The sequence below is a fragment of the Montipora foliosa genome, chromosome 8, assembly GCF_036669935.1.
Source record: "Montipora foliosa isolate CH-2021 chromosome 8, ASM3666993v2, whole genome shotgun sequence".
Lineage (NCBI taxonomy): Eukaryota > Metazoa > Cnidaria > Anthozoa > Scleractinia > Acroporidae > Montipora > Montipora foliosa.
The window spans coordinates 49889396-49901895 of NC_090876.1; the positions used below are offsets into that span (position 1 = coordinate 49889396).

At 39.6% G+C, this 12500-nt stretch overlaps 2 protein-coding genes across 2 annotated transcripts in view; both read left to right on the top strand.

Annotated features, from left to right (window-relative positions):
• LOC138012766 (polyunsaturated fatty acid 5-lipoxygenase-like) overlaps window positions 1–1836 on the top strand; it is a 14314-nt gene extending 12478 nt beyond the window's left edge. Inside the window, exon 15 of the mRNA XM_068859655.1 lies at window positions 171–1836. Coding sequence (XP_068715756.1) covers window positions 171–285 — 115 coding nt within the window. The 3' untranslated portion in view covers window positions 286–1836. The remainder of the gene's footprint in view (window positions 1–170) is intronic.
• A 6816-nt stretch (window positions 1837–8652) lies between these two features.
• LOC138012885 (uncharacterized) overlaps window positions 8653–12500 on the top strand; it is a 34899-nt gene continuing 31051 nt past the window's right edge. Inside the window, exon 1 of the mRNA XM_068859819.1 lies at window positions 8653–9020. Coding sequence (XP_068715920.1) covers window positions 8800–9020 — 221 coding nt within the window. The 5' untranslated portion in view covers window positions 8653–8799. The remainder of the gene's footprint in view (window positions 9021–12500) is intronic.

Below are 12500 nucleotides of genomic sequence, written 5' to 3' on the forward strand. Positions count from 1 at the left end.
TGACGCCATCGTGAGAAGTTGCCTATTGAAAACCGCTCTAGGATGCAGCTCTGTTGTGTTTAGGATTAACCTTCCTTGTTTCCTTTGTGTATTTCTTTGTGCCTATTGTTTTCTGAACCAATCACGAGCGCTTCCTGACCCTACATGCATGTTGTTTGTTTACTTTCTAGGTTAAGGAGTCGCTTGCTTGAAGTCAGTGACAAGATCGCTGAGAGGAACAAGAGCCGGCCATTCCCTTATCCTTACTTGGATCCCAAAGAGGTGCCTAATGCTATCAGTATCTAACCAAAGCACCTCTTAACCAATGGAACTGAATATACTTGAAAGCAGTCAATTGAAATCGTCTCTTGCACCGCGCTGTAGTTGCCAGCCATGGGACTGGAAACGACACCTGGAGCAAAACTTGGGAAGCTGTTGGTTTAAATGCGATGATAAAAAGGAGTCAATGGAGTGATCTTCGGCACACTCTAAATACTGTTTGTGCTTTGCTTTATATCATTGTACACAATGTGCTTTTTCAAGTTGTTTAGATTTGTTTGTTTTGGTATGGCATGATTGCTTTTTTTCGACTTGAAATTCTCGCACTTTTGGTGTGTTCATGAATACAGCATACATGTATCCTCTCAATGATAGTAGGGAGCTTAAGCACGTGCGTTTTTGAGACGCGGACGGCAACCGGAAGAGAACGTTTCACGTGACAGGACAGTGGTGTCTCCCAGATTTTTATACTAATAATCTCTAATGGAGAAAAGATACTTAGCAATGTAAATGTGGCTGTGTGAAGACAAGTTAAAAGGGAAAACTGTTCACTTCCGGTTGTCGTCCCCTCTCAAAAACGCGCATACTTAAGCTCCCTACTCATTTATCGTACACGACTTTGCGGTCAGACGATATTTAGCTTACGGCCAGATTTCTTTCATCAAAGTAAATTTTAATATAAGTGGTCCATCGATTGCTGTTTAAAGGCCCAGCTTGAACCGACAAGCATTGCGTGCCCCTGGAACAATTTTCATAAATGAAAATCCAGCCAAAGCTGAAATTCATCCAATCAGATCGCTGCGATAAGCAATGCGAATTTCCGTAACAAAAACAAACGGTCGGTTGAAGGTAGGCATTTAAGTTGATTGTTGAAGTAAATTCGCGATTGCTGAAGTAATTGGCTTCAGAATTTCGCTCAACAATCTCAGCTACAGAGTTCGTGAACGTATGTTTTGAGACGATCGAAACAGCAAAGATTGAAATTTTATTTTGTTATATCTTGCTTAGTCGCTGTCATAGGCAAGTTGAATTTTCTATCACAATATTATATTTTTAGTTGGCCTTTTACTGAGCCTTCGGTGGCATTCTCGAGGGGGAGGCAATGGAAACGAGAGAGTTTCATTGCCATTCTTTCTTCATTTGCGTTGCACGCGAAGGAGGTTGAGCCCTAAACAAAACACGAAGGCAACCATCCAGCTACAAGTGCCGAGGAGATCATCCTCTAAATGGGTTCTTGCGAGCTATGGTGGAATTAATGTTAGGAAATTAGGAATGAAGAGGTCCCTCAGAGGTCAGCATGTTTTCGCGTTTTGCCATTTGAGTAGAATGAGAAGTTCATAACCTTGAACATGGTCATGGGCTTCTGGTAGAATTCAATAGTAAATTTTTATATTTATTGAGAGCACAGAATTGCGTTATTTTTCTTTGTGTAGATAGAGAATCGCGTGACTTATTTAGCCAGTAAAGTACAAGAAGCTAAGATAAAAATATTTTTGTAGCACTTAAAATAATTACACATATGCAATGTATACCTTAGTTGGGTGCACTGAAATAAAGCATTTGTTTGTGCCCCCCTGGCCCAAGGTGTACTCTCGAATAAGACTGGGATTAGGAAATCGAACAGTGACAGTTGCTTATTTATGTATTTGTTTTGATTTAATGGCAAACACACTATCCAAGAACACACTAAAAATGCTATAGGGAAGGTCTGTCAATGTGTCGGCAGAAATTCGGAAAGGTCACCTCAATGAGTGTGAAACAAATCATAGCAATTACAGATCACAACGACAAAATATTTCATTACCCTAGAAATTATGAAAAAGTGTACAAACCACCCCGACAACATGCCTTGATTTTTGTTTAGTGCGTCAGTGTATTGCATTCGTTCTCAGCTGGAATAACTTCTAAAATGACCAATGTGATGGCAACAACACTCCAAGGAGGGGAGGACGCTTCATTGCCTTTTTTTCCAAGCGATTCCAAATACGAAGTACTTTCATTTAGCCTTGTCTGACTTGCTTGAAAAGAAGGCGGACTTTTCAGTGGTCCATTCCAACATCAAAAGGTTATTTTATTACTCGGAATCCGAGTGAACAAATGACCAACTTCAACAGGTCCGTAGGGAAGGGGAGTGTGACGTGTTCGCCCGCAAATCCTCCCCCCCCCCCCCTTCCCCCCTCCCCAAGTTCCGCACACAAACACACATACACACAGGCTGCGGAGGTCCACTTTTTTTCTTGGGTCACTTAGTGTTTTGTTAACATAGTTTTGAAATCCAAAGAAAAATATGAATTAATTTTTTGGTCACAGGGGCACTTTAAAAGAAAAGTGAACTGATAGAAAATAGATATGGTAATAATTTATCACTGGGAGCCCTCATTCCCAAACGCCCCTCCCCCCCCCCCTCCTGGCAGAAGTAAGTTATGGGAAGAAGCGAGCCCGGAGGCGGAAAGAGTGGGAGCCATGGCAACACGCTGGCCATCGCTGCGGGGACGTGGGAGGGTCGTATGCCCAACGTCCGTAAAAAGCCAAAGAGAGGAATAAACGGGATAAAATATGCCTATTTATACCAGAACGGTAAGAAATTCTGCAAATAGGGTTCTCCTAGCTATAAAACAACAAATGAACGGAAATTATCAACGTAAATCTCAAGAGAATAAGGAGCATTGGTACATGATGGCCCCCAGTGAGAATAGTATAGTTCTGTTCTGATTGACTTTTTATGTAGGAGGCTTGAGCTTGACACACTACTGACTATACCGTTACCAGCTCTGCTGGTCATCATGGTGTGCGGCAGCAAACCCAATTAATAGTACGGATTTTCAAATTTATTTCTACTTTTGTTCTTTTTGAGTGGTGATATTCTTCTCTAAAACTGTAAAATACATACGTAGAGTAGTCTCTGAGCAAAAAAAGATCCGTTTTGAAGTTCAAAAATTTGAGTAATTTCCACGTTTTTAAGTTCACTTTGGCTGCCTGTTTTCATATCATACTGCCTTCAAAACGCAAGAAATGCAGTCTCAGAAAACTTAATTTCAATATTTCTCAGGTGAGCATGACCCGGACGCCACTAGAGGCTCGCGCTTCCGGCGCTCGTTTTGTCCGTCTTCTCGTTGGATCATGGCACCCTCCCGCCAAAAAAAAAAATTGCCTACGGGCCTTTTCAAGTTACAGAGGCAGATACCATTCATCTGTTTACAACCTCAGTGTTGGACGACGCAACTCCTTGAGGTTTAATTTAGAGTAGAGGCCATTACTTTTGTTGTATATTTGTGCTCCCTGACTAAGAGACGATGAACAAAAAAGGTAAAAGTAATTGTATGAGGATGGATTTTTGTAACGAGAAAGCTACGTATCCCTCTCCTTCCCTCGCCACTGGGAGTTTTGGCAAAGACGGATCAAAGCGTCGCAAGACAGTGTAGAGACTGGTTAAAAGGGGACGTCGTCGAAAAGGAAATTAGGCCAGAAAACACGAAAGACATGAATCAAGAACCACTACCAAGCAAAACAGCAGGGCAGCTTTGTGATAAAGAGAGTTTTGCTCAGTTAAAATGGGGAAAAAGAAGGAGGATGGAACGTAATTCACGGGATTTTTTTCTCTCTTGTTACTTTTAGTTTTTGTGGGAAGTGCACTGTAAGTGCAATAGCCATATTGTCATCGGAGCTGTCTGTCTGAGACCCGGTTTACATGGGTCTGGACAAAGTTTTGGACGGACAAAAACTTGCCACCTTGCGTTCACACGTTTTGAACGGCTAACAGTGTGCAAGTTTGGGACCTGAAAAAAGAAGGCCAACTTTTTGACCGGCACGTTGCCAATATGCGGACTGACTCGTGAAAACACCCGAAGGCCGAAGGTTTAAGGCCCTGTTTACAAGCAGGTAGGGCACCCCTACTGCTAGGGTTACCCTAGTAGGAGGGTCAAAGATAGCCCGGGTTTACAAGCAAAATTTCACAGGTAGGGGTACCCTACCACCCGGGACAAAGTTGTCCCGGGTGGGCGAGTTGTCCCAAGCAGAGCGTTTACAAGGCAGCTAGGGTCACCCTAGCGCTAGGGTAACCCCAGCACTCAGATAGGGTTACCCTAGTGCCAGGGTAACCCTAGCTGCCTTGTAAACACTTCGATGAAAAAAAGAAGAAATGTGTGAGTGCTAGGGTAACTCTCTTGCCAGGGTAACCCTAGCTCTAGGGTTACCCTCCTTCCTTGTAAACAGGGCCTAAGGCATGGAATCAAGAGAAAATGAGGGGACAGAGAAGGAGGCTCCCGGTCCAGCCCTTGGGATATGTCATGTCCACGAAAGTTATTTTTAGACGAGCGGAAGTCTTCCGAGACGTCCGCATGCAGGCCAACCTCGGTCCGATGTTTGAAAGAAAATAAATATTCATCAGCCTTCCACGTGCGCCATCATTTTCTCTTTTCACTAAGAACCTGAGAGCGAGGCAAGACTGCATGCGGACGTCTCAGAAGACAGACTCCCGCTAGAACAAATACTTCCGCTTGTCTAAAAATAACTTTCGTGGACATAACATATCCCGGCCAACGCCTTGAGCCTCCCTCTCTGTCCCCTCATTTTCTCTTGATGGAATCTACCAGGAGCGCATGAGTAGGAGCTTTCCTCTCCCATACAAGCCCAATGAGTCAACCTTTGCTCGTATCTTTCTATTTTTAGAACGCCACGAGTTCTTCGGCTCTGCACACACTGTTTAGAATGACCAATCAGAATAAAGTTATTGTGGAACAAAGACAAAAATAGCAAAAACAATGTATGCAAATTGTGCAAATTGATATAAATTGTTGTAAATGTGAGTTTCCTGCTGAAGGATTGGTTCTAAAAATAGAAAGATACGCGCAAAGGTTGACTCAAGGATATAATGCATTGGGAGGCTCCTAGTCATGGGCTCCTGAATCTACTTATGTTTTTTGGTTGCTTAGCAAAAATGTTGCAAGGTCGCAATTTGTTACTTTCGTTAAGTTACATTTCGCTCTGTTTAAATTCAAATTTGACACAAGGCAAATTAACAAAAGCAGGATACAGATATGAGGAAAGGAGCGGCAGCTGCATGTACCGCTATTTTAGCCGGATGAGCTGGGCTACTACCGTACATGTTGGTGTAAATGGCCATTCTTCACCGATCGAGGCAACGTACACATTGGAATTCCTTGGTAAGCATGTACAGCTCACAAAACAACCGGTCGCGGAAAAAGTCACGTACCAGAAAGCTATGTTTGATTTGCCGCGTACTGCACCTCGCCACAACGGGATTGGCTAAAAGCTTTAGGTTAACTAATCACAGGAGAGATGTGAAAATGCCACGACTGGTCTCAATATTTGCATGGACCCATGTAAACAACATTGCGATCTGTAACAGAATTTCGTGCAGTGTTCCAGGCGGTCCAGGTACAAAATTCGTCCGTGCCCAAAATTTGTCGGGACCCGTGTTAACGTAGGCTGAGCGAGTGAGTGAGTGAGTGAGTGAGTGAGTGAGTGAGTGAGTGAGTGAGTGAGTGAGTGAGTGAGTGAGTGAGTGAGTGAGTGAGTGAGTGAGTGAGTGAGTGAGTGAGTGAGTGAGTGAGTGAGTGAGTGAGTGAGTGAGTAATAGTAATAGTAATAGTAATAGTAATAGTAATAGTAATAGTATTCTTTATTGTGCCTTACTCTCCAAAGGGAGGTCTAGTTACAATAAAGGTTTGAACATTAACTACCAAAAATACAAAATAATAACATTTAATAGAAAATTCATAGCGCTTATTACATTTGTGAGTGAGCGAGTGCGCGTAAGATTGTAGGCCTGCTGCACGTGCATGAATTACGAAACTAACGTAGGATTTTCTTGAATTTCAGCAACAATAGATGCCCATTGTCCAGTTATTCTGTTTGCGGCGCACTTGTTGCCTTTTTTTTCACTTTGCAAAAGCAATGGTAAACCTTGTCAATGGCGTTAACATTGGTGGTATTCTTGCCTAGAGCACTTGTGGACTTTGTGAGTTAACACCCGCTTTGCCAAACTGCAGCGTTTGGGGATTCCATCGCTATTCCTTCCCAATGCAGAAATAAACGAAGATTTAAAAAAGCCTTTAACAACCAAACACAAAAAAAGAAATCAAGGAAAATAAAAAATAAGTTAAAAAAAAAGGTTGATTGTCTTCGTCACGGGGATTTTGCGGTGGTCTCCCATCCAAGCACTAACTCCGCCCGAACAGGCTTAACTTCAGTGGAAACTTAAATAAAAACTAGTTAGGTAAAAATTGGTTAGGTAAATGCTAACGCAATTGGTTAGAATAAATATTAAAAATAAATTTATGAAATGCCATACATTAGGGAATTCTCACCTTCTCTAAATGTCCAAAGTGACTCAATCAAGGCAAAGTTATTTGTATAACATTCTTTACAACACCGATTATGCAAATTATGTTTTCCATCTATTTAAACTCTAGCACTTGAATTTATTTATCACTTGATAATGGAGTTACGATGACTTCGAAACGTCGTGGAAATAAAAATCTAGTCAGTTTCATATGTTTTTCCTTCTTAGTTATAAGTTTTTCTAAACAACTGCTTATAAAATAAATAGTGAAAGAAAAAAATAAAAATATATTTGGCAAGAGCCTGTGAACTTCGTAAGTCAGCATCCGCTTAGTAACCGCACTGTTTTGGGATTCATCGTCATTCATCAAAAGCATTAAAAGAAGATTCGGGAAAAGCCTTCAACAACCAAATACAAAGAAACACATAAAACAAACGGCGGCTGCAAACATAAGGATAAAGCGCATTTTACTTTTGACTGCTGCAACATACATCTTCAGAAGTGACGCCGGTTGAACAAATTCAAATATGATATATATAAAATTAAAAAGCTTGGTAACTAGAGAGAATAAGATAAAAAACAGTAAGGTAAATGGATAGCAGTGAAAACTGACCGTTTAATAAAGCCAGAGTTTTTCACTGCCAACGTTTTCTTTTAACGCTGGTTTAAGGTCGCATATTAAAAATGTTTCCTTTATTTTACAATGCAAATCAGAGCGACCATTTGCTAAAACTTGTAAATGGTCCCATTTTATGTTGTGACGTGTTTTTACTGCGTGATTTGCAATAGCGGAAGTTAAACTGATCCCATTGAGTGCTTTGAAATGACCTTTTTTTACGGTCACTTAAGCGACGTTTCGTTTTATCAATGTAAAACTCATTGCAGTCCCAACAAGATGCCTTATAAACAACCTTTATCTTTCTTGGGGACTGTAGCGACAGTATTAGAAAATTTAGCTTGATGCCTGTTTAAGACATCATTCATATTATAGGAAATAATTCCTACTGGGTAATCATTTTCAAGCAAAAGTTACCAGTCTTCTGAATTTTATATATATCATATTTGAATTTGTTCAACCGTCACTTCTTAAGATGTATGTGGTAGCATACGAAACGTCGAGTCAAAAGTAAAATGCGCTTTATAATTATGTTTGTAGCCGCTTTTTGTTTCATGTTTTGATTAAGTTGAAATGGCCAAAGAGCAAGATTATTTAAAATACAAAGAAATCAAGTAAAATAATAATAATAATAAAGATTACATTCCATCTTCAGGGAATTTTGCGGTGGTCGCCCATCCAAGTACTAACTCCACCCAAACGGGCTTAGCTTTAGCGGATACTACTGCATCAATTAAAATTTAATGGAGAAGTAAATGTTAACACCAAAAAGACAGCAATATTGGACAACGACAAAAATAATAGAAATAAAAGTGGTAATTAGCATCACAGGCTTTGTGAGTCAACACAACGGCACTGTTTGAGGACTCCATCGCCATTCATCAAAAACGTGGAAAGTAGATTACAGAAAAGCCATAAACAACCAAATACAAAAAAAATAAATCAAGTAAAAAGATGAGATATCTTTGTCTCGAAGATTTCCCAATCGTCTCCCGTCCAGGTACCAACCCTATCTGATAAGGCTTACTAAAGTGAAAACATGAAACTGTTCGTAATCGGAATGCAAAAAACGACAACAAAATTGGATAACACAATAAACAGTGAAAGAATTTTAATTTTGCAAAAATAATTACTGCACAATACCAGCCTACTGCACTACTCACAATGTACGCAATGCGTGCCTATTTTTTTCTTTGTTTGTCCAAAAAGATTGCGTGACGAAAAGTGGAGTAAGTCACGCAAATACTATCGCAAAGTTGAAAGCACTGAGGCTCGTATGACTCATAGGCTATCCTCTGGACTAGTTTAGAACGCATGTCACACGCCAGATTTCACTGATACTTTTTCAGCTGTGTTTATGGCTTGGATTCGATTGTGGAGAGTTAGCTTATGCCACCGTGAATGTCACGTTCACAATTTGTTTTACTTCCTCTTGTTATCATGACGACTCCAGTTTTTTTCGTCAATGGACAACAATCATCCGTAATCAACTGATCACAGCTGGATGACAATATTATTTTATTGTCATAGTAAAAACAAGTTCTCGTTGTCGCGCAACGTTCATGAAAACACTATTGACTGGGTCACTACTCGTTGTTTATGAGTGAGCAGTGATTTGCATATGATAGCGACCTCTATTCAAACAAACATGGCGTTTCTGTTACTCTGGTTCAGTAGTCTCGTTGTAGTTCCTTTGTCGAGTCTTGCTTGTCCTGAGAAATGTTTGTGCTCCGACCAAGGAAACGTGGGATCACCCAGCTACAAGAAGATCGTCAACTGTACCGGGAAACTCGGCGAGATGGACGCCTTTCCTTCGAATATTCCATTAGACGCTACACATTTGTAAGTGAAATCGCAAGCTCACGTTAACACTGAGTTTAAAAGATTGTTTTACTTTTGTTGATTATCGTAGTGAGCGAAAGCAAGTTTTAAAACTACACGTTAATATTTAATCAGTGTGGCGCTTGGCGATCGAAGTACCAAAGATAAGCATGCAGAAGCAATCGATGTGGCCATTTTGAGAACTGTCGTCGTCCCACAGTTTTGACAGAGTTAGTCTGCGGTACAACCGATTGTTTTTTCCGTTATTTGTTTTCATTTTTTGTTCTCACACTTGGAACATTTGCTTCTGAATGTCTCGACAACGTAAGCCGTTATGACTAATTTTTAGTCCCAAACAGAATGAGATGGCACTAATTATTTTTATTTTTAAACATTTCAAAGAAACAGGGCAATAGCCGGAAATGTCGTTTGTGTTTCCCGCTCTTTTTAAAGGATTCGATCGAACGTTTCGAGGAAAGATTCTAAGACTTTCCTCGGTTAAGTACCACTCTTCGCGAGATTTGGTATCAAAATTTGTAATTTACGTCTGAAATGTACAAATTCTACGAATCCATCCGCGGTCCGATAATGCTACTGTAGCTTTAACCATTTTGCACGGTTTATATTCGCTTGAAAGCTTGAAAGAAGCTTCGATTTGAAAACTGATGAACACAGTAACCTCCAAATTTTGTTTTTGTAGTTCAGCTTTAAAGACTTTGCGCTTATTCTCCCCAAGAAGACATGGGCTTAAAAATTAATATCCATTTTCGAAATAAACATAACTGACCGCATTAAATTTGCGGTGGAGGCGCGAACCCTGTTTGCTATAACACATGTTAACTCTCAGTTTTATTTCCTCAAAGCTATGTCAAGTATCTTCTTGAGCCTTTATTGATCGTCATATTTTTCTCTGACTCAAATTGCTTGACGAGTTAGTCGTTCTTATAGGTCTCAAGGGCTGCTTTGTCAGCACGTACACACATGTCATCAAGTTACTTAATATACTAAAAGGGATTTTAATTTTAATTTATCAGAATTCCCACAGCGTGAAAGGTTAACAGAGGATGATAAAATAATCGAAGACAGAAGATCATATAACATCTTTGTCATGATCAACTCGTGCTGTTTACTATGGTGCCAAAATGCATTAAATCTAGTCCTATTTAAAATCATGAGTCGAGTACAATGATATTATCATCTTCCGAAATGTATTCATTAGATAAATGATGAAATACTGAAAGCGTGATCAGTCAAATGGAAGCTATTTCAAGATTGAAGTTCCTCGAAATTATTGGGGATTTATATTTCACCGTGGCTCGAAAGATTGTTTAAAGACTTTTTATTGTCATAAAAATTCGAAATTTCCTCCCATAAACGTTCTTTAAAGTGAATGGCCCTTGCGTTGTTCAGAGTCACTTAGCGTTGTAATTCAACAATATTTAACGCGTCCTTGGTCGAATACATCTCCCAATTGATCTATGAAATGCGTTAAACCGTCTTAACTTTTTGCGGTCATGTAAATTGCGACCACAGAATGGTGAGAGGTCAATAGTGAAACTTTTGGTTATCTTCTGTCTCTGGTTGTCTGGAGTTTCACAATTTCTGTTCTTTCCAATATTCTATTTGAATATATTGTTGTGTTTAATGGCACATTCTTTTGATATAGACGATTTTTAATTTTGTTTTTCTGTCACGCGTCTTCGTAGTGATCTATCCTCCCTACACAGTACAGTAAATAGGCCATAAATTATTTGTCGCCCTCTTCATTCTCCTATTAGATTGAACATCGTCTTTCAATAAATGTAAAATGACTTTAAAATTGAAAAATAAAAGAAAATAGAGTGTGTTATATGCAATTTCAGTTTTTGTCGAATCGGTTTCAATTTCGGTGATCAGTTTGACAAGAAAATTGAAGGTCGAAAGGTAGTATCCTTTCAGGAAACTCAACCCAACTGTCCTACTATTATTTGCCTCGAAAGAATGTGGAGAATTTGTAATTCCTAGAATGACTCGGATTGTATGAAAAGGAAACAGCATCTCGTTACTTTAACTGAAGCACGTACAACTTTGATATATTTACTTAACAAACCAAGAGGAAGTTGAGGAAGTTGGCAAAATGTCAAGTATTATTGGCGTCTCCATCTTTTTATTTTGGGACGGAAATTGCAAGTTATCGAGGTCAACCATCCTCGACCTCGGAATTATCATCAAGAAGTTCTTAATCTTCGCTATGAAATTGCGATTATCGTTAATTACGCGGGATGCCGTAGGCACCTCGTATCAAAGATTAGTGCAAATTCCGTTGTAATGTTTTTTTCATCGTATTCACTAATTGCCGTTTTTTTTATTGTGTAATGTCATTGGCACCAGTCCACCTTGGACTCGCGTGCAAGATCAGGAGCTGATGAAGCGCGGTACGCTCGCAATGTTCATGAAAGGTCTCCAATCGAAACAATTTGTTCACTTGTCAAATACTACGAAAACCACCGATCTGTGGAATGGGCGGGAATTTACGTGTCTCTGCTCCGCCCACTTTCGCTTGTAAATAATTCAAATTCTTAAAATGTATTGGCCGGTACAGTATGGTGTCCGTGGTCTGCGAGAAAAAAAGGATAATCTTGAATATCTTACCCGAATCAAAACGCCACGAACTGAAATTTTCCCTGAAGAGAGAGTTTTCGTTTCTTGCGATAAAAATTGCAAGTTCCAAACTGAAATATTTTTCTTGTAATTCGAAAAAAAGGTGAACGTAATCACGAGCCCTTCGTCCGCGAATTTTGGTCCTTGGTCCGCGAATCATGTAAGCAGCCCAAAAAAATACCTGTGAATCCCGATAATTTCTGTACGAACATGAAAATTTATTAATTCCTTGTTATCCTTGATATATCTCAGGTACAGTCGTATTGGATGTCGTTGTGAGTACTAGAATCCGCTTTTAGTTTCAGTTGCTCCATTTTTAGACCACATTTGTATTCGAGACATGCAAAAGAAGTTACCCCGTTCGTGAACATGTATAAAGAAGATTTTGAAAATATTCAGTTAAAGCCGAGACCTTTTCCATTTATCGAAAGGTTTTCTTTATCTGCTTTGCAAGATTTTAAGTTCTCTGGGGTCATAAGTAGTATAAGTCGCGGACCAAGGACCCCTATGCGAATATTGTTGATATTTTTCAAGAGTCGATAAAAAAAAAGCTTAAAACTCTGCAGCAAATTCGTTTCCAACCGCAGAAATTAGTTTATCTGTAAATCTGTTCTGCAAAAAGACACGTGTTGCCGTTGCGTTTTATCTTTACACAAGCCAAGTAAACATGACCTTGTAAGTTACGGAGCCGCAAAAGTAGAGACTTTCTAGAAAGACAAATTAACAACTCTTGTCAGCAAACTGACTGTTGAAAAAGCCCAAAGCCATTAGAAATGCTAACAGTTAAGCCTAAACATTGTTTTAGGCCTAATTAGGCCTAAGCTTAGCATTTCTAAGGGGTTTGGGCTTTTTCAACAGTTA